Source organism: Protomyctophum parallelum (genome assembly GCF_964188405.1).
Source record: "Protomyctophum parallelum genome assembly, chromosome: 7".
Lineage (NCBI taxonomy): Eukaryota > Metazoa > Chordata > Actinopteri > Myctophiformes > Myctophidae > Protomyctophum > Protomyctophum parallelum.
In genome coordinates this window covers 36,706,442-36,727,200 of record NC_139705.1, presented here as the reverse complement: position 1 = coordinate 36,727,200, position 20,759 = coordinate 36,706,442, and the positions used below count along the sequence as shown (strand labels likewise).

General features: G+C 43.3%; 1 protein-coding gene across 2 annotated transcripts; it reads right to left on the bottom strand.

Annotated features, from left to right (window-relative positions):
• Positions 1 to 3,421: 3,421 nt before the first annotated feature.
• Positions 3,422 to 17,513, bottom strand: LOC310861004 (SRSF protein kinase 3). Of its 2 annotated transcripts, none has more exons than XM_083768254.1 (13): positions 17,178 to 17,513; positions 16,506 to 16,600; positions 15,421 to 15,530; positions 13,026 to 13,134; positions 12,397 to 12,484; positions 11,799 to 11,886; positions 11,177 to 11,283; positions 10,603 to 10,765; positions 8,965 to 9,041; positions 8,411 to 8,518; positions 6,654 to 6,723; positions 6,348 to 6,440; positions 3,422 to 4,609 (listed from the first exon to the last, which is right to left on the bottom strand). In XM_083768254.1, the coding sequence occupies exons 2-13, from the start codon at positions 16,559 to 16,561 to the stop codon at positions 4,416 to 4,418; spliced, it is 1,263 nt and encodes a 420-aa protein (XP_083624380.1). In that variant the 5' UTR covers positions 16,562 to 16,600; positions 17,178 to 17,513; the 3' UTR covers positions 3,422 to 4,415. The 2 variants fall into 2 exon arrangements, with proteins under 2 accessions (XP_083624380.1, XP_083624381.1); XM_083768255.1 differs by having other exon boundaries at positions 15,421 to 15,527.
• Positions 17,514 to 20,759: the final 3,246 nt, after the last annotated feature.

The window sequence follows — 20,759 nt, the reverse complement described above, 5'->3', positions numbered from 1 at the left end:
CACACACACACACACACACACACACACACACACATCTCCACAAATGTCAAGATAAAAAGCCGTAGGTAGGCATAAACAGTGCGTGTCTAAATACATGTCCATTCACTGACACATAGTTCCTGCCATGGGGGCAGATAAAGCAACGCTTGCATGGTGACTTGTAATGCCTCTAGCTGTTAAAAACACTCACCCTGTGTGACCTGCGAGTGCACCGACACTGTGCCAGGCCAGAGGGCTTTTCAGAAGAGATCAGTGTAGTGCGATGAAGCCCTCTCAAGATGATGGGCCCCGTGAAGCTATAGTTCTCCTTGCCCCCAGGGACGAGAGGAAGCCAGCCAAAAAACAAAAAGGTTTCTACGCTTGGAGTGGAGAGCGAAACAGAGACGTGACTATACTGTAGGTAGTACATTTAGCTGTTAAATGTCTCTAAATCTCCAAGGTTTAGTTTATGTATTCTGGCAGAAGGAGAGACATTTTGACTGTGCCTGTGAAAAGTTGAGGAACACTTGATTTAACTTCCTTACTGAAGCTTGAAGCAGATTTCCGCTGTGTAGGCAAGAGAAGAGAGTAGGAAGGAAAGGCAACACGAGGCAACGGAAATAATAGAAAAATATTAAAAGGTGCTAAATTACTGTATCATTTTGTTGTTTTTCTTTACAGGTATCTGTTCACATAACAAATACTACAAGCCAGGAGAGTCCTTCTGGAGAGGCTGTGACAAGTGCTTCTGTCACCAGTTTGGTTCCTTCTGTCTAGCGTCAGTACATTCATTGTATTCTATTACGTATGTTGTGGTCCATCCTATAGTGAGACTTTAGCAGTAGGCTACGTCTAACCGGCATCCTTTCATTGACTGTTTTCCTCTCCTCTCCAGGCCAATGAAGCCCACTTCATGGCCCAGGAAGTGCCGCAGGCTGAGGACAGACTGTGGTTACAGGGTGGTGTACAAGGACAACCCTCTGGTGGAGTGCAGAGCGTACAGCTGGATCGGATGATGCTGCCCTTACATTTTAAACATCATTCTTGACATTGACGTGATGTGTTCATGTGGCATTTGGTCAGCGTATTACCTGCGATTTGATCCCGCCCTTCCAACACAGCTCCCTGCTCGGCCCGGGGAGACATTGCGCAAAATGAGCTTCAGGCAGTACTACTTGTTGTCAACCATTAGGGAGACCACCTCCAACTACTGCGGATGTACTAGTTACTGTATATACTGTACCACACAGTAAATTTGTCAGTAATTAATTGAAATAAATGTACTGTAGGTACACCCATTACCTCATTGTTCGATTCATTGTTGTCAGAGATTACAGTTCAGTTTCATTGGTTGGACAAAATGGCCAGACATTTTTGTATATATATTTTCTTTTTTTTATGGAAATGAAGATAATTTATCTATGTTTTGTATGTATTTCTTAAGGACGTAGAGGTTCCATGTGTACGAAATGTGGTATACAAAACCTGACTTAAAGTTAATGTACAATAATCTGTATCATATAGCCTACGTAGCATACATACGTTAGAACATCAATTATAAACATGGTCTTTCTTTACATCACTGGAACAGTCTCCCCACAGAAGTAAGAGAGACTTCCAACTATCTGACCTTCAAATTCAACCTTAAAAGGTGGCTAAAAACAATTCAAATCTGTAATCATGAGTAACTATTAGTAACGAATTAGTATTCGGTGTCATTTCTCATTTCACTTTGCAGTTGTTCTGTCCCCTGTACCATGTTGATCTGTATTGTATTGTATTGTGTATGGTCATGGTGGGTGCCTGCAGCACATATGCACACATGGCATCAACGCATGGTGTTGTGTGCAGGCACCCCACACTTTGTCTTTCTTTTATCTGTATTGTACTGTGTTTTTGTATGGGCGTGGTGTTGGGTGCCTGCACATATGCACACATGGCATCAACGCATGGTGTTGAGTGCAGGCGCCCCACAGTTTGTCTTTCTTTTATCTGTTGTACTGTGTTTTTGTATGGACGTGGTGATGGGTGCCTGCACAGGTGCACACATGGCATCAACGCATGGTGTTGTGTGCAGGTGACCCACACTTTGTCTTTCTTTTATCTGTTGTACTGTGTTTTGTATGGACGTAGTGATGGGTGCCTGCACATATGCACACATGGCATCAACGCATGGTGTTGTGTGCAGGCACCCTACACTCTGTCTTTCTTTTATCATTTACTTTTTAAGAGCCTGCCCAGGGACTACAGATGAAATTTAGCTTTGGCTAACTCTGGCCCGTTTACATTGATGTGAAAACTGACATGTTGATTAATGAGCGTTGTCCCTGTCAAATAAATAAATAAATATCTTGTTCTTTAAACCACATTTCTTTAGCCTTCGGACTATAGAAACCACCGAAAATAACAACATGATGTCACGCAGCGGTGATAACAACTCACCGATCACCCAAACACATCTCTCTGTTTTCGGAGAGATGAACATGCCTTTACAATGAACAATGTTCAGTTTAGTAGTCTATCTCAATGTATAGCCACACCATACAGCATACCCTACATTCACCATGTAGGCCTATGGGACTATAATTGCACCAAATAATTTGTATTGAAGAAGACTTGAAACTAAACCAATTGAAAACTTAAACTTTTTAGTAAAATGTAATAAATTAAGTGAGAATTACAGGTAGGGCCATTTTCCCATGAAACGGATAAGCAGTTTTAAGTCACTTCCACATTGGCTTCATTATTTAGGCCGGGAAGCTTCCCGCCATGAACCAGTACAACAGTGTCGCTCGCTGCAAAGCTCCCAACACGGGCATAGGATAGAGTATAAATTAAGCAGTAGCCCTCAACATATTGTCTTGTGCCCAATTGAGCTCCCTATACTGAGTCTGGTGAGATGTGTATTTATGAATAATTCAAAGGGTTTTGCTAGTAAAGTGCATCATGTAGCACTGCTACTCTTCTTCTGAACACACCATGTTTGTTTGTTAGTTTTCATCCGCATTCAGTCCTCCGTGCTCCTTACTCCAGCTTTAGTTTACATGAGTTCATTCTGATAATCATCATCCTATGTGATCTAAAATACAAGTGCTAAAGGGCCTTGCTGTGAAGTGAATAAAAATGTCACATACTTATCCAGCATGTGTTTGGTAATGTGTAGAACAACTTTTCAAATCTGTAGTCTGAATATTTTATATACTATAGGTGCATTAAAATTTAAAGAACAAGCAAAGAAGGAAAAAGCTTCTATTTGGCTTTAAAAGGAAGTGTTTTTTGTTTTTTTTAACCCATTTGCTGGATTTACGGGAAACACCACTTATGAGTTATGGCTGGGATTTACGGAAAACACCACTTATGAGTTATGGCTGGGTTAATGTTCCAGTGTCAAAGAGGCACATCCATAGTGATTCACAGGATAACAAAACATAGATTAAAAATGAAGAGGAAAACACACATTTTATTTAAAAAATAAATTACGGTACACAAATGAACCGCAAAGGTTGGCTATGTCAACTTGTCCTTTCTGAGACTTGACAGAAGGGTAGTAAAATCTATAACAGAAAGCGTCTTCGGTAATGACATCGGTTTACATGCTGCACCTTATCTGATTTTGCTTAAAGGTACAAAATTAGACAAAAAATAAGGAATAGCACCATTATAAGAGCTTAATGAACATTCATACACATTTTTCATAGAAACTACATTGGGCCTCAAGGAATTATCTTTAGAAACTACAACGTTACCTCAAGAAATGATAACACCTGAGATTCAAACTCATGCTCAGTTCTCCCTCGTGGGAAACCTTTAATTAATCAGCCTGGGATAAAAGTCATGGATCAGGTCAAGTAATTATGGGCATGCCTCGCAAATGGTTTGCCTGGCTCTTGTTTCCAGTTCCTGACTTTAAAGACAGGGTCAAGGGTCCATAATATATGAGGTGGTGGACAAAGTTCTAAATGTTTTTAAATGTCTACATTGAAGTTCATAGAGCCATAGTAGAGAGGAGAGCCATACTTATAGTTGGGCTTTATCCGACTTCAGGCTGCGTCCGGAACTTAGACTGCATGGCAAGATATCATTTTACACAGTAAAATCCAGTGTTCATTTATTAGTAACTCTGAGAGCGTACAAAGGACCCGTATGGGTCCAATTGCTTAGATTTGTACACTTTCAGAGATAAATTAAGAATAATATTTCTAACATTTTTATGTAGAAAATAATAAAAAGGAAATAATACACCCAGAGATAAAAATAAAAGGTGCAAAATAAAAGTATAGCACATTGTCATGTGAAGCAAAAACAAGCGCATCCTTTAATTGTCCTAACTCTGCCAAACACAGGCCGTTTCGAATGAAGTCTTCCCCAGCCATCCTCGGAAAGACAATATTGCATTAAGTATAGGAACTAGAGTCACCTACCAACTAGTACACCATCTAGATGTGCTTGGAGGCCAGCCAGGGGTGCTGGAGGCACTGTGCAGCCGTGGGTCTCCTCTCTGGATAGAAGTTCAACATGCGCTGCAGGAGGTCTGAGAACATAGACGCCTCTTCCAATAGGAAGTGGTATTTTTCCACCAGGATGTCATAAAGGGCCAAGGGCTGCAGCGGGCCGACACGTTGAAGGTCACCTGGATGGAAAACACAGGGCAGAGATTTAAAGTAACTGGGTTACTGCTATCGTTTTTGTCAGCACTGCTCCAGTGCAAGATTCTTATAATATTTAACGGAGTGTAAAAGTGCAATCTTAGAAGTACAAGCATTTCACTGCCAGTTTGAATAAACAAATTGATGTATCTGCAATAACTATAACAAATTTTACTTAAATAATAATAATCCATATCGTTTTCCTAATCATAAAATTAAAAGTATTTATATGTTTTGAAATAAATAAAAACTACAGCTATTCCCATTTCAGGGAAAAACTAAATATTTCCTTGCCACTACACTATTATACACAATTATACTATTATACTCTACGCCAGGGGTCTGCAACCTTTTCGACATGAAGTGCCGTGTCTTTATTTTCTTGATAGTTAGCGTGCCATATCGACATTACGTTTAATTATGACACCACATCCAAATTATATATTCCCATCCGATATTGATTGTTCATACACACATAGCAACCTTAATTTTTTCTCCTTTAAAAACATTTTTAGACTAAATTTGTATCTGTACCACTGTCTCCCCAGTCAGAGTTCAATGAATGTGAGTTTAAATGAATGTAGAATTATGTGCAGGATGTAATTTGTATACAGATGTGAGTGGACTTAATTTAACTTTAAACCTTTTTATATACATTTCAAATTTAAATAAAAATAATCTCTCTCACACTTATGCCAGTGTGCCAGTGTTCACCCTCTGCTGTGCCGATGTTGGCACCCGTGCCTAAGGTTGCCTACCCCTGCTCTACGCTATTGGTTTGACCATTACGGACCATTATGTAAATGAAAGACTTTAGTTACAGTTACATCTATCTATAAATGCATAAAGTCTCTGTCTGTACAGTACGTCTGTCTGTACGTCTGTGTGTAATCAACGTAACTCGAGAACCATTCACTCCACCGACTTCAAATTCAACGCATGCGAACCACACCAATGCAGGGGGGGGGGGGCAGTGGCCGGTGTCGAGTCGGTCGGACCCACGGTTGTCCAGAACTGACCCCAAAAGGCCTCTCTGCCCGGGCTCTGGACAGGGCCCTTGCTCAGGGTCCATATAGCTGGCCTGTTCCGAGTATACATCTGCATATACTCCATTTGGGCATGCCTGACTAAGAACTCCATATATGGGCATAAAAGGGACAGGGCATGCATTTCCAACTTGCATCGTTCCAAGTAGGCCGCCAGTGCCCCACGGGCACCGCTCCAGTCAAGATTAAAGGTTCAATAAAGAACCTTAAAGTGACTGATGTGAGTGATGTCCCTTAAAAGTTGTCAGAAATGTAGGGCAGAAAGGTACTGCCTAAAAAAACAAACATGTTTCAGGTCTCCCGGATTGACTCTGCTTGATGAACTGTGTTGACGTGTGCCATTTATACTCTATTCCCCTTATAGGTCAATTTGGTTTCATTTTACACTCTCAAGAGTTACATTATCGTTAAACATCTGCATTACTTAATTTACAAGAGACATTTTTTAATTTGATCGCTTTGATTGTTATCACCTATGGTACCAACATCAATACAGCATGGAATTGTGGACAAAAGTCAAAGTCATACGACTCTGAAGGAATTTAATTCATGTTTTGTGAGGTCCTGAGCCATTTTTATGCTTCCGGCTGTCTGACAGCAGAAGCATAAAAAATTAAAAATCATCTTGGGGGGGGGGGGGGGGGGGGGAAGTCAAAATGTTGTAATGTACACCCACCTCTGCGATTGAAATATTCTGCTGAATATTTCCCCGACAAGGCAACAGCTGGTGGGATTTTACCCAGAAGTTCGATGATGCGGGCTATGTGATCTGAGGTCAGACGAACGAGAATACACACACACACACACACACACACACACACACACACACACACACACACACACACACACACAATAGCACAATTACCATAGCACAGCATCAGCAAGTACAATGGAGTCTCAATACACCCGCAGTGTAATCTCATTTAATCCTGTGTCAATATTTGTCACGCCGTCGGCAGACTGTATTATACAGAACCAGTACCTTCCTCCAGGGAGAAGTTCTTGCCGGCTTTGGGTTCAAACAGAGAGTCTCCAGTGACCAGCTCAAATGCCTGAGGGAAGAAATGAAGGGTAAGATGGTGTGAAGTCTCCAGCTCAACGCAGAGCAAGGCTCACTGTTCTTTTAAAGCTACAAACCGTAACATTTATATGTCCTAGCTGGGACTCGAACCAGGGGCTTATCAGCATGAGCACAGAAATTGCTACTGCTGCGAGCTTAGACAGAAGGTCTGTTTAGCAGGGGAGATATTCAGTTTTGAGCAGCTCCGTTACCCAGTAGTCAATTTCTACAAGCTCTGAATCTGGGAGTTTGAGTCAAGGTTATTATAGAAAAACTAACGAAAAAACTAAAACTAAAATAAAACATTTTTGTTTACCAACTAAATAAAAACTAGAAAAGGAAAAGAAAAACAACAACTAACTGAAACTACATTGTGTTTACAAAACCAACTACAACTAACTGAAATGATAGACAAAATTCCCTTATAGTAGCTTAATCTGTAACTGAATATATATTTTTTAATATCTTTTCTTTATTACACAATACTTACTCTGGCCCTTTTCAATCCTGCACCTATTTGTCAACTATCTGTCAGGTGCAGGATTGAAAGGGGCAGAAAAACAAAAACAAACACTAAAACTAATTAAAAAAAACTAGCAACTAAAACTAACTGAATTAGAAAACAAAATAAGTAAAAACGAACTAGAACTAAACTATAATGAAAAATCCCAAACTATTATAACTTTGTCCGTTATTGTCTGTTGCTCCCCTTCCCCTTTCCCCAAGAGGACCACAATGGAAACAAGCCTAACAGCTTTCTTGTGAATTTATCCTTTTGAAATATATTTTCAATAAAGTATACAATAAAAAAAAGAACTGCTCCCCAAGCACCAAGGGTGTGAGCTTCTGAACACTAAATTGGATAAAAATGTACCATACATTTTGCAATCTAGAAGTGGGTCTGGTCTGTCTGTGTCTCTTATATGACCAGTCAATCTCGCAAACCACTGGACTGATCGGCATCATATGAAAATATATATTTTGTGTGAATATATATCACATTTTTTGAATTCATAAATCAAATCAAATCTAATCAAATCAAATCAAATCAAATCAAATCAAATCAAATCAAATCAAATCAAATCAAATCAAATCAAATCAAATCAAATCAAATCAAATCAAATCAAATCAAATGTATTTGTATAGCACTTTAAAAAACAACTCTCATTGTACCAAAGTGCTTCACAGGTCAGAGGAAACAATACAATATAGTAGGCCTACAATACAATACATCAGTATAAGACAATACAAACAACACACAGTTATGGTACTCAAACAGTAGAAAGAACCTTAATGGCAGTTAAGAGCAACAAGGCAAACATCAGCATAGTGCAGAAGCATCAGGGGGATTCAAAGGCTTGTGAATATAAACATGTTTTAAGTCTGGATTAAAATGTCTCAATGAAGAGGACAGACAGCAAAGGGAATGCTGTTCCACAGTGAAGGGGCTGCGACCGCAACGGCACAATCGTCCCTGAGATTCGTTTTTGTTGGTGGAATTTCTAGGAGTCGCCTGTCTGCTGACCTTCAACTTCAAGTTGATTATTGACATAATCAAATTGAAATCAACATGGCATCAGAGATCCACAGGGAAGCCACGCCTGTCTTGCGTTATTCAGATTACAGTTAGCCTACAATGTGAGGACATGTTTTGTTAAGCTTCCAGTTGTGCTCCTCACCATGCAGGCTAGGCTCCAGATGTCAGCGGGCGGCCCGTACTCTGAACCCAGCAGAACCTCCAGAGAGCGATACTGACGCGTCTGGATCTCCTCACTGAAATGTTTGTACTGAGAAAGACATGGAGAGAGGGACAGAAAACAAGGAGGCAGTCAAACAAAGACAGAGGGAAAGATATTATGCCTATAGAGGGAGGGAGGGACAGAGGGACAGACAGACAGACAGACAGACAGACAGACAGACAGACAGACAGACAGACAGACAGACGCGCACACAGGTTCCTCATTGTGCTCTTGTCATTATCAAAGTTTGTACTAAATCGACCCCCATTTGATACAATGTTTGATTTGTGGGACCCTCAATCTGTATTCTGTACAGTACAATCGGTGTGAAGTCAGAGATCAATCATATCAATTAATCGTCTAGCCGCACTGCTGCAGGGACCCCATGGTGAGAACTTGAAGCAATGCTTGCTTTGCAGCCAAGTGGGAGGAGCAACAGTATGCAGCATTGTAATAAGGAGGACATGTGCACCGACACATGTGTGAACACTGACCACCCAGCAGGAACTGCCCAGGTCAGCGATCTTCACTGGAATCTGCTTCAAGCTGAGCGCATCCACCTGGGTCCTCTCTGAAAGACACAGCAAGCCATGAGTTCACTCACTGTTTTATACTGTATATCGACCTGGGTCCTCTCTAAAAGACACAGCAAGCCATGAATTCACTCACTGTTTTACCATCATACTGTATTCTTTTTTCCTCCAACATCATACAGAATATGAGAACTGGGGGCTCACAGCAGTTCAAATATAGTTTACTAGAATACAAAAACACCCCTTTCCCTGGTTTCTGAAATCAAGTATTTCTCTACACATTGACATCAAAAGTCCAGTTTTTATGTCAATACGTGCAAAATAAAACATTGTAACGGCAAATAAATATTGCTTACTTAAAATGGAATTGGAGATCTGAGCAAAAAAATGTGGAGGAGAGAGGAAGTAAAGTTAAAACTAATTTCATTCTATAAAAATGCTGTTTTGACCGGTTAAGTTTCATCAGGGCGAGAACTGAACCAGAGCCCTTGAAGACCTTAACCGGTCGAAACATTTTTTATAGAATAAGATTTGTTTAACTTGCTCTCCTTCCTCATCCTCTCCTCCACATTCCCGCTGATCCTAGAAGCACCATACACTTTTAAGACATGTGACAGATCAACAGTTTGTCAATGTTTTAGAGTATCCCTAAGTACACTGTACTGCTCAAGTGTACTGTTACTTGACTTCGATATTACTCAAGTAGAAGTACGTTTAATTATTGAAATCTTTATTTATTGAAATTCTCAATAGCTTACTCTGAGTAACAGTAATGATAATTATTGGTAATGTTGCACTCAATCCTTAACACGTTACTTGTCTTATTTAGCCTCATGTATAGCCTACCTTATGGTTTGTACTGTGTAGGGCATTGGTTCCCAACCTTTTTATACTGATGTACCACCTCAGAAAATATTTGTCTCTCCAAGTACCACCATACTAACTGATGTTAAAATACAGGAGCGTATATACCTGCCCTGTTTGTTCCATTCCTAAGCCAATAATGCTGCTGCTCTGACAAAACTCTGTCTAATCACTAATCAACACAACTGATGATATTTCTAATGTGATTAATCCGTTCTCAAATCTTCTATTAACGGCTAGGTACAGTATACTGTCATCCCCATTTTAGCACGGCTGGATAGCCTATTTCAACCAATTGCTTGGTCAGAAGAACTACCTGTAACTAGTAATATAAATATTTCATTCCACTTTTGTCATTTTTCTCCTTTTTTGGGCGACTCCTCTGAGTACCACCAGAGGTGGCTCAAGTACGTACCACCAGTGGTACTGTCTCTTACCAGTTGTTGGGAACCTCTGGTGTAGGGCACCGGAGTGTGATAGGCCAGAATAAGCCCCATCTCTTCATTGTTGCAACTCTTTCCCTTTCCTATTAGTTGTATGATTGAGTATTGTATCCCAATCCAACAACGTGCTTTTAATTAATTGATCATTTGATGTTTAATAAAACCTTGTAATCTTGGGGGGGAATCCTTTACTCAGTCCATCATTTCTGGTCACATGCATTTGTATTAAAACCCCTAAAGTAAAGCCAGGTCACCCCATGGCCCGATGGCCTGCCACACATAGCTACACTACCTGTGAACTTGGCATCCTTCCTGTTCAAGCCGGACCAGGTGCTACTGCCCCCCGCTGGCTGTGTTTGGGACTGCTCCACCTGACACAACAGGATGTTCTCTGGTTTGACGTCTGTGTGGATGATCTTACACTGGGAGTGCAGGTAGTCCAGTCCCTCCAAAACCTACACCAGGTATGCATGGGAGGACCTTACTCATGTGTTCACATCAACAGCAAATTGTTAACCTCTTTCAAACCGGAGTGTCGTTGTTGAGAATGCCATCTCTTTAATAACATTACTTTTCAAAAGATTTAAAAAAGGAAACATGCAGATCTACATTGCGACACACTGAGCTTCTAGATCAACTCGTTTCACTATTTTTGTGCGATGCCTTAATTTGAAAAAGTATAACATGAGGCTTAAATGGTTAACTTATTAATAAGGACCTCAGGAAACTATGGTACATGCTGATTGCCCAGATCTATTCCGGCTTGGATTTGAGACTAAGCTTTTTAACTGCATCTTCAGACTGAATTCTCAAATGGTTAAAATTCATATTCTCTTGTCTTGTGATGTGTCCCTCTTAAACTTTACCTGAGTGAGTATTTGTTTGACCCAATGCCGCGGCAGACCTGGATTTCCAAAACACAGCTGGCAGCTTCTTAGGTCAGGACCCAGCAGCTCCAACACCAGACATACATCTACTGAGGTTAAGGTCCATATTCTGACGTGAGCTCAGATTAGTCTTCGAACAATGCCAGTTTTGACATGTAAATGAGATCAGATCAGATGTAAATCAATGTAAATCAAACACATTACAGTCATTACCGTAGCTTGGGATTTGATTAATGCCTTTTTTAAGCAATTGCTGAACTACCACATTATGCACACAAAACAGAACACACACACACACACACACAGTCACACACACACACACACACACACACACACACACACACACACACACACGCACACGCACACGCACACGCACACGCACACGCACACACACACACACACACACACACCTTTAACTGTAGGTGTTAGAGACCTGCGGATGGAGTTTTTTGTCACCCACAACCGCAAATTCATTATCCGCCCGCTATCCAACCACATCGTCCTATTTATATTAACCGCACCATCCGCGGTTACCCGCGGCAACCGCCGCTAAATCCGCAGGTCTCTAGTGGGTGTCGGTTTCAGTCTCTAAAAAGGATACGGACTCCGTTGACCCCAACTAGCTTAAATTCATCTAACAGCTGGACAATCGTTCTGCTGGACGGATGACGAGCTGCAGGACCACTGACCTGAGGAGGGGGTCGGGGGAGAGAGGGATGAATATGACAAAAGTTGGGGACAGCAGGAGAGAACACAAGAGAGTGAGATACGTGTTGTTGCTATTTGCTCCCATCTTGATGCTAACAAGCCGTCAGATGATCTGAGATCTCCGCCTACCAATACATCAACAAAAATAGCTGCATTGCATATTAATCAGTACTGTATATACATAAATACATCTGATTATGCAATGCAGTCATTTTTTAAATACCTGAATTCATGCAACACAGTTTAAACCCCTAGATTGAATTTAGATGTCCCCAAATGTATTGATAGGCCTATGATCATCTGGCTGCACGAAAGTACAGTTTGAAGCTGGGGCAGGACATTAACAGATTACAGCTATAAAATAATGTTATATTCATTGTATGTAAGTTCCTTTAATACCAAATGACTGTGTAGTGTAATTACATCAATGCACAACGATGAAAGTGGGAAATAACTTTGGATAGAGTCAGCAGGAGAGCAAAAGGACTTACACATCGCAGGAGTGTGAGTTCATCTTGTCCAACCAGCGTGAACTCTGGACCACTTTTCAGCACCTTCACAGCAACACGCCTGCCCAATCTGCTCACGCACGCACGCACGCACGCATGCATCAATCTCTATGAGCTTATTGTACAAGCTGACTGACACATGTATCCAGTGTGACTTAAGCAGCAGCCACAAATATCCCATCGGTGTAGCATAATTTGTCACTGTCACACAGAAGCTTTGTGTCTATATTTAGTTTTTGTAAATTAATGCCCTACTAAGTGTAGTAGGACAGTGTCGCTCACAATGCATCGCGATAAGAGCTTGTAGATCAGCTATTTTAGCTATTTTAAATAAATAATATATTAAGATTTTCCATGCAGGGGCCCCAAGGTGTCCTTGAGGGGGTTCCCAGCTAATGAATGTCTTATACTATAACACATTTTGATAGAATTATAGTATAAAAATCAGTTAAACCACTTTAACCCAATTTTGTAAAAAATCAAATAGCAGATCTACAAACTGTGAGAAAAATGTACACAAAATTGAACTGTTTAACACCACAAATCTTCATCCCTCATGGGGATCCCTACTAATCTTTTCAATTGGGGGTCCGTGAAATGATTGAACCAACCTGAGGTCCACGCAGAGCCAGACGGTGGAGAAGAAACCCCAGCCGAGCTTGGAGACAACCTGGTACCTCCTGTTGAAGATGTCTCCTATCTGGACGGGGTGGTACCCACCTGACAGAAGACAAACATACACACTTTTAACTCTACCAAACAGCTCAATGAAACTCACTGGACTCTCTGATTTGGATCAGGAGCGAGAGTGATTGGCTGGGAATCAGAGTAGAAGTTCCCGGTTGGATCCTGGCTCCCCCTGGCATTGCGCCAAAGTGTCCAAGCAGGTTTTTGTCTTGCATGGATGCCTTCACCGTCTGTACACTGATTTATATTCTATTATACAATATACATACAGTAGATGTTGTGAACCGCAAATGGCAGATACTCAAGCTCAGAACGCATTTCGAGGCAACACGTTGTGAGCTTGTAGATCGTCTAATTCTGGTAAGATACACGTGAGGGAATGGGTATGAAAGGATTGTGAGGTATGCATTGTAAAGAGTTTTGAGTGTTTGGAAGACAAACGTTATATAAATGCAGTCCAGTCGCATACATTCAATCAATCAAGGGGGTTTGCCCCTCACTAGCAAACTGTTAGTGTGCCATGTTCTGAGCTCTGGGTCACTCTGCTACACTCACCTCCCTTTGACAGCCCCACTAGGGAACCTGATACGGGTTACGGCTTCAATGTAATGCCCGGGATTCCCAGAGTCTCTCGGAAAGTGACACTAAAGCCAAACATGATCTTAACCACCAGCCTAGGAGGGAATTCCCCGTTGACCGGGAGAGACATTAGGCTTCTGGTGTTCAGGCAGAGGCTCTGAGCCACTCTGTTACACATTCTGCAAAGAAAAATCTGTTATTCAAGTGGTACTAGTACTACTTGTGTGGCTGCTGGTATTCAGTCGGTGCTACTGAAATTTCTAGTGAAATCCTGGGCGCTACACTACCTCTGCCAACTGGGGAGAGCAACCTCATGCCTCCTTCCATGCATGAGGAGTCCAAGCCGTTTCCCTGGTTGGACGTAGCGCGTGGAAGGAATACGTTATTCCAACCAGTTCCGTTCCCCTCCATCAGGCGCCAGCTGAGGGTACTTACTCTAGGCCGGGGACACAGGGAGAACATGCAAGCTCCACACAGCACCTAGGGTATATGGGCACTGATGGTACTACTCTATTTGATGTACGCAGAGGCGCTGGTAGTCAAGTGGTACTACTCTTTTGGATGTGTGGGCGCTGGTATTCAGGCGGTACTACTCTACAGGTATATAGTGTGCCGACTGTGGTATTTACAAACAAGCATGATTATTTACAGATGAATGCAAGTTTGTTTCAATTTGTTTGTCCTTTTATTTAGTTTGTTTCTGTCCTCGTCCACATTCAGGGCTCCGACAGCTGTGAGGAAAACAGATGCTTGCCAGTTTTATAAGAGCTCATATTTCTATAACACACAAACGGGTAGAGTCAGATGCCAGATTTTGCGATCCAAGGTTGATCCCGATTTAGCAAAGTACTAGCCCTAGTTTGAAAAACGTTTTCACAAGTTCACAACTCGTTACAACACAATTGTTGCTAGGTTTTGGAAAAATTTGCCTATAATGACATGCCAAAATAGAGACAGCATGCTGAAAGTGGTTAGAATCAATCTGGGGTGCAGAACTGAGATACCGATGTCAACAATAGACAGATCCATGGGTCTGACTCTACAAGTATAGTGATGGTGTGTACAGTATGCAATGGCCATGATTTAGTAGTATTAAGCACGAGGCTGAGAGATGCTGAAGATAATCACAGTCGTGCTGATAGACAGTACAACAAGTAACCTCAAGTGTGACATTGCTTTATTTAGCTTTCTGTCTTGAATGGCATCCAACACAATGGACCATTTAAACTGAATGGCTTACGGGTATATGATTTAGTATTGTGTCAAATATCTTTACCACACATTTATCAGCTTTGGTGAGACACTAATAATACAGGGCCACAAAATGGGAATGATAGGCAAGCAAGGGTTTAGGGTTACAGTGCTGTTGGAAGACTTTCACAGTACCACAACCATGTTCACTGAATCGTCAAAAGCTTTGATGCCCACAGCAAGTCCCCAGGGAGGCATAACCCGTACGTGTCACTTCCCTTTGATGTTCAGGGGCTCACAGTTGGGGAAGTTTGAATAAGTGTTTTCTACTGCAGTGCTGGTGTTCCCAAACGTTTTCACCACAAGACCAAAAAGCTAAATTTGGTCTCCCGAGACCATTTAGGCCCCATTTAAAATCTACCTTTTTAAAGATTATTTTATTTATTTATTAATGTTTTGCCTTTTTTAACACTAGCATTTGAAGGCCGTTGTACGGCAGAGGTTGACATGTCATAGAGGACAGAGAGATGTCCCAGCTGTGTTTGTTACCGGGGCAGTATTCTCCAGGGTCCTCACATCCCCGGCTGTCCTTGGGGTCCAGCTGCTCGTGACGTCCCAAGTCCTCCAAACCAGACGATGATGATGACCCAGCTTCACTGCTGCAATGCACAGGCGCATGCACGCACACACACACACACACACACACACACGCACGCACGCACGCACGCATGCACACAAATATGAGCGAATATGCATGCTCTCACCACACATAGTTACTGTATACAGTTACTGTATACAGTACTGTCTGTGTGTGTGTGTGTGTGTGTGTGTGTGTGTGTGTGTGTGTGTGTGGTTGCTCATACATGTATGTGCGTGCACATGGTGTTACTGGGGGGGCACACCGGGAAGTTAAACTACTTTTAGACATTCCCACGGGACTTGACCCACAGTGGAAACCAAGCTAAGAATGGCTCCGTGTCTGAAAACGGAAGTGGTCGCAGCATGATCTCACACCTAGTAAATCATTTTACAGTCTGCTCTAGCAACATCTCAGCTGCTTCGAAGGCATTGCCACTTTCAACCTGTGGTGTCCCTAAATGGGCTTGTCATTACAGGCCAAATGTGTCAAATAAACATAGCGGAAATAGCCACAAGCCATCTTCAAGCTCACAATGCATTGCGTCGCGCCGCATTGTCAACTTGTAGCTCGGCTATTTGGAATGCCTCTCTACTGTGCCCCGTTATTCATCATGCAATGAAGTATATCTAGGCTTAACTGGTTAAGTGTGGCTGACTGGAGGGATTTTGTTTCACACAAGCCCAATGCATGCAGAACAGTGTTGTTTTGAGTATAGTAGAAGTAGCAATACCACCTGTAGAAATCCTACTTCCTCCTACAGTACTAACACAGTATCTTCCCAATATTATTTATATTAATCTACCGGTATATTCGACAGCAGATTTGAGCCAGAAACACATAATGCACGTGTCACGTCTGTTTCAAACAAAGATACAGTATGGGAAAGTTATGTGCACATACAGTACAGTACGAGAGTTAATACCTGGCCTGCAATTGAAAGGGATAACTATGTTTTACTGTTTCTTATTAGAAGGCATAGAGTCATGATACTCACGGGCAATGCTGTGGTTTCCCCTGAGCAGCGGTGTGAGTCGAGTGTAGGTAACTCATGGTGGAGAAGTAGAGGTATAGCCAGCACGTACAGCACCGCTAAAGAGATCAACAGATCACACAGAGACCATGAAGACACACAGACGGAAATTACCGAGGGTCACAGTAAGTGTTTTTGGCATGGCTTTTGCAGGAAGCTATAGCCCATGTGATTCTCAAACTTTTCAGGTCGAGACCCAACAGAGGATTTAGACGTTTGCCCGGGATCCAAACTGGTGAAAATAGCAGATCTACAGTACAAGTACACGTACATTTTGTTGTACACTTGTGTTCAATCAATGACAACATAAAATCATCCATCCATCTATCCATGTTTATGGCGTGGCTTTGCGGGAAGTTATAGCCCAGAGACGTTTGAAAATAGCAGATCTACTGCTCATGTGTTGCAGATTGGCAAATGTAGCTATTTTTGTGCAAAACTGTTGCACGACTAAGTAATTGGTTATAATTACAATTACATTTAGGGCATTTAGCAGACGCCCTCAATCCAGAGCGATTTACAGTTAATCATGTCAATTAATTGAATCTATAAAAATAAAAAAAACATGCTTCTCGATTATTTGATTAATTGAAAATGTAATTGAAAGAATAATCGTTAATAAAATAATGGATATACCTGCAATGTAGTATGTTGTGTGCAGAAGAGTGCTCTGTAGAAAACAGTCCAGTAGTGGTGGTTCTGTGGTAGCAGGTGTCCAGTAACGCTGGTTCTATGGTACAGTAGACAGCAACAGGTATCCAGTGGGTGTCCTGGACAAAAGTCAGCAGAGTGGGAGAGTTTAGCTCCAGTAAGAGAGTGTCAGCAAGGTCTAAACATGGAGACAGCTCCAAACAGGAGAGACAGACTCCTAACTCACTGAGCTGCCTGTCAGCCTCGACATGTGTACTACACAAATAATTATATCTGGATAAACACCTCGCTCATTCTTGTCTGTCTGTCTGTCTGTCTGTCTCTCTGTGTGTCTCTCTCTCTCTCTCTCTCTGGGAAAAACGTCAGTCAGAGGCGAGAGAGAGCAGTGGAGGTCTGAGTGAGTAAGGAATGAGGTACATAGGACCCCCTTTTAAGGGTATATACAGTATCACAATAAATATCTTAAGAATAGAGGTCAAACAGTATGTTCCATTTGCTATTTTTGGCAAGGCACTTCAAACTCGAACCTTCAGTTGAACAGCGGCATGCAGTTGAAGACTACAACTGATCTGTGTTAATTTGTCCATTTGTAACTGAGAGTGTACAAATGTCAACAGGTTCATTTGACAGTGCTGGAAAGTGAGTAGGCTACATTTACTCAACTCAAGTACTGAATGAATGAATGAATGAATGAATGAATGAATGCATTTATTTGGTGATAAAAGGAAAGAGCACATGAGCACTTGTACTTTTTACTCCACTAAAATTATTTATTATAATTATCCCATTTAGGCCTGACCTCGAAATTTTAATTCTTCTAAATCCTCCAGTTTTCTGAAATAAATATTTTCACGATTTTTCAAAAATAGCAGACCTACAAGCTCGTAGCGCGCCACTCAGTGGCGCCCTACAGGGCACTGGCCATATATGGAGCGAATGTAGTGTACAGGGTGTGATGAGGTCAGATCAAGATATGGAATGTCAGAACAGGTCTGCTCCATATATGGAGATCTAAGGGTGGCAGCGGGGGCAGAATCCATTTGTTCCGGCCTACGGTCGTTTTAAGGGTCGGCCGGACGGATTTTTTATAAAATTTTTGCGATAGGTCGGCGATAGGCGATAGGTCGGCGATAGGTCGGCAGGTCCGTGGGTAGGTCGGCCGGTCGTTTGATATGTCGGCCGGTCCGTGGATAGGTCGGCCGGTCGTTTGATAGGTCGGCCGGTCGTTTGATAGGTCGGCTGGTCCGTGGATAGGTCGGCGGCCGGTCGTTTTTTTTCTTTTTTTCTTTTTTTTTTTTGGGGGGGGGGGGGGGGGGGGGGGACGACCCCCAGGGACCCCCAAATGGTAACTCTGTCATTTCTCTACCGTTTTGGACGGGGGTGGGCTCGTTGGAATCGTGTCGCCCCCCTGGGGGCGTCTTTGGGGGTCTCAAGGTTCGGGGACCCCCAGGGACCCCCAGGAACCCCCAAATGGTAACTCTGTCATTTCTCTACCGTTTTGGACGGGGGTGGGCTCGTTGGAATCGAGTCGCCCACCTGGGGGCATCTTTGGGGGTCTCAAGGTTCGGGGACCCCCAGGGACCCCCAGGAACCCCCAAATGGTAACTCTGTCATTTCTCTACCGTTTTGGACGGGGGTGGGCTCGTTGGAATTGTGTCGCCCCCCTGGGGGCGTCTTTGGGGGTCTCAAGGTTCGGGGACCCCCAGGGACCCCCAGGAACCCCCAAATGGTAACTCTGTCATTTCTCTACCGTTTTGGACGGGGGTGGGCTCGTTGGAATCGTGTCGCCCCCCTGGGGGCGTCTTTGGGGTCTCAAGGTTCGGGGACTCCCAGGGACCCCCAGGAACCCCCAAATGGTAACTCTGTCATTTCTCTACCGTTTTGGACGGGAGTGGGCTCATTGGAATCGTGTCGCCCCCCTGGGAGCGTCTTTGGGGGTCTCAAGGTTCAAAAACCCCCAGGGATCCCCCCATGGTAATTATAAATTCTCAACAGGGGTTTGTTGGAATCGTGTTGCCTCTCTGGGCGCATTATCGGGGTTTAGGAGGTTCGGGGACCCCCACATGGTAACTCTTGACATTTTCATGATAGATCTTTATTGATGGGAGGGAGACAGAGAACCATTTATATTGATCTGCATATTCTTCTTACTATAGCTCTCTCTCACACACACTTTTCACCCCCGTCCAAAACGGTAGAGGAATGACAGAGTTACCATTTGGGGGTTCCTGGGGGTCCCTGGGGGTCCCCGAACCTTGAGACCCCCAAAGATGCCCCCAGGTGGGCGACACGATTCAAATGAGCCCACCCCCGTCCAAAACGGAAGAGAAATGACAGAGTTACCATTTGGGGGTCCCTGGGGGTCCCCGAACCTTGAGACCCCCAAAGACGCCCCCAGGGGGGCGACACGATTCAAATGAGCCCACCCCCGTCCAAAACGGAAGAGAAATGACAGAGTTACCATTTGGGGGTTCCTGGGGGTCCAGGAACCTTGAGACCCCCAAAGACGCCCCCAGGGGGGCAACACGATTCCAACGAGCCCACCCCCGTCCAAAACGGTAGAGAAATGACAGAGTTACCATTTGGGGGTTCCTGGGGGTCCCTGGGGGTCCCCGAACCTTGAGACCCCCAAAGACGGCCCCAGGGGGGCGACACGATTCAAATGAGCCCATACCCGTCCAAAACAGTAGAGAAATGACAGAGTTACCATTTGGGGGTTCCTGGGGGTTCCTGGGGGTCCCTGGGGGTCCCCGAACCTTGAGACCCCCAAAGACAACCCCAGGGGGGCGACATGATTCCAACGAGCCCACCCCCGTCCAAAACAGTAGAGAAATGACAGAGTTACCATTTGGGGGTCCCTGGGGGTCCCCCCCTCCCCCCCAAAAAAAGAAAAAAAGTTAAAAAAAAAAAAAAAAAAGCCGGCCAACCTATCCACGGACCAGCCGACCTATCCACGGACCGGCCGACCTATCCACGGACCGGCCGACCTATCAAACGACCGGCCGACCTATCCACGGACCGGCCGACCTATCCACGGACCGGCCGACATATCAAACGACCGGCCGACCTACCCACGGACCGGCCGACCGGCCGACCTGCCGACCTAGGGCCGGTGCAAAAAATATATAAAAAAAAATAATAATAATAATAATAATAATAAATAAATTCCGGCCGGCCGACCCTTAAAACGACCGGCCGACGGTGTTTACCGGCCGGCCTGTCGGCCGGAACAAATGGACAGGTATCAGTCAAAAGGGAGACATCGAAAAAGGATGGATGGATGGGGAACTGTGACTTTTGCGGCAACCACAGTGGTTATCATCATGAGACTGTCACAATATGATCGTTTTTGTCTTTGGTTTAGGTCAATACTTTTGTACTTTTACTGAAGTAAAATGTAGAACACAGAACTTTTACTTAACAGTAACAGAGTATTTTTATATTGTGGTATTGCTACTCTTCCTGGAGTACTTCTTCCAGCACTGCCAGCTGGTTATACAGTATTTGTAAAGTCGCAGCAGAGTAAAAGCAGCGCAGGACTCTGTGCTGCAGTCGACAGCTCCCAGT

What these genes read in the sequence shown, in the direction of transcription:
- LOC310861004 (XM_083768254.1), bottom strand. Translation starts at nt 16,561, where the DNA reads ATGAGTTACCTACACTCGACTCACACCGCTGCTCAGGGGAAACCACAG. An exon ending in AGTTGGGGTCAACGGAGTCC is followed by an intron (nt 11,284 to 11,798) that starts GTATCCTTTTTA and finishes TAACCTCAGTAG; the next exon opens with ATGTATGTCTGGTGTTGGAG. An exon ending in TCAAACAAATACTCACTCAG is followed by an intron (nt 10,766 to 11,176) that starts GTAAAGTTTAAG and finishes TACCTGGTGTAG; the next exon opens with GTTTTGGAGGGACTGGACTA.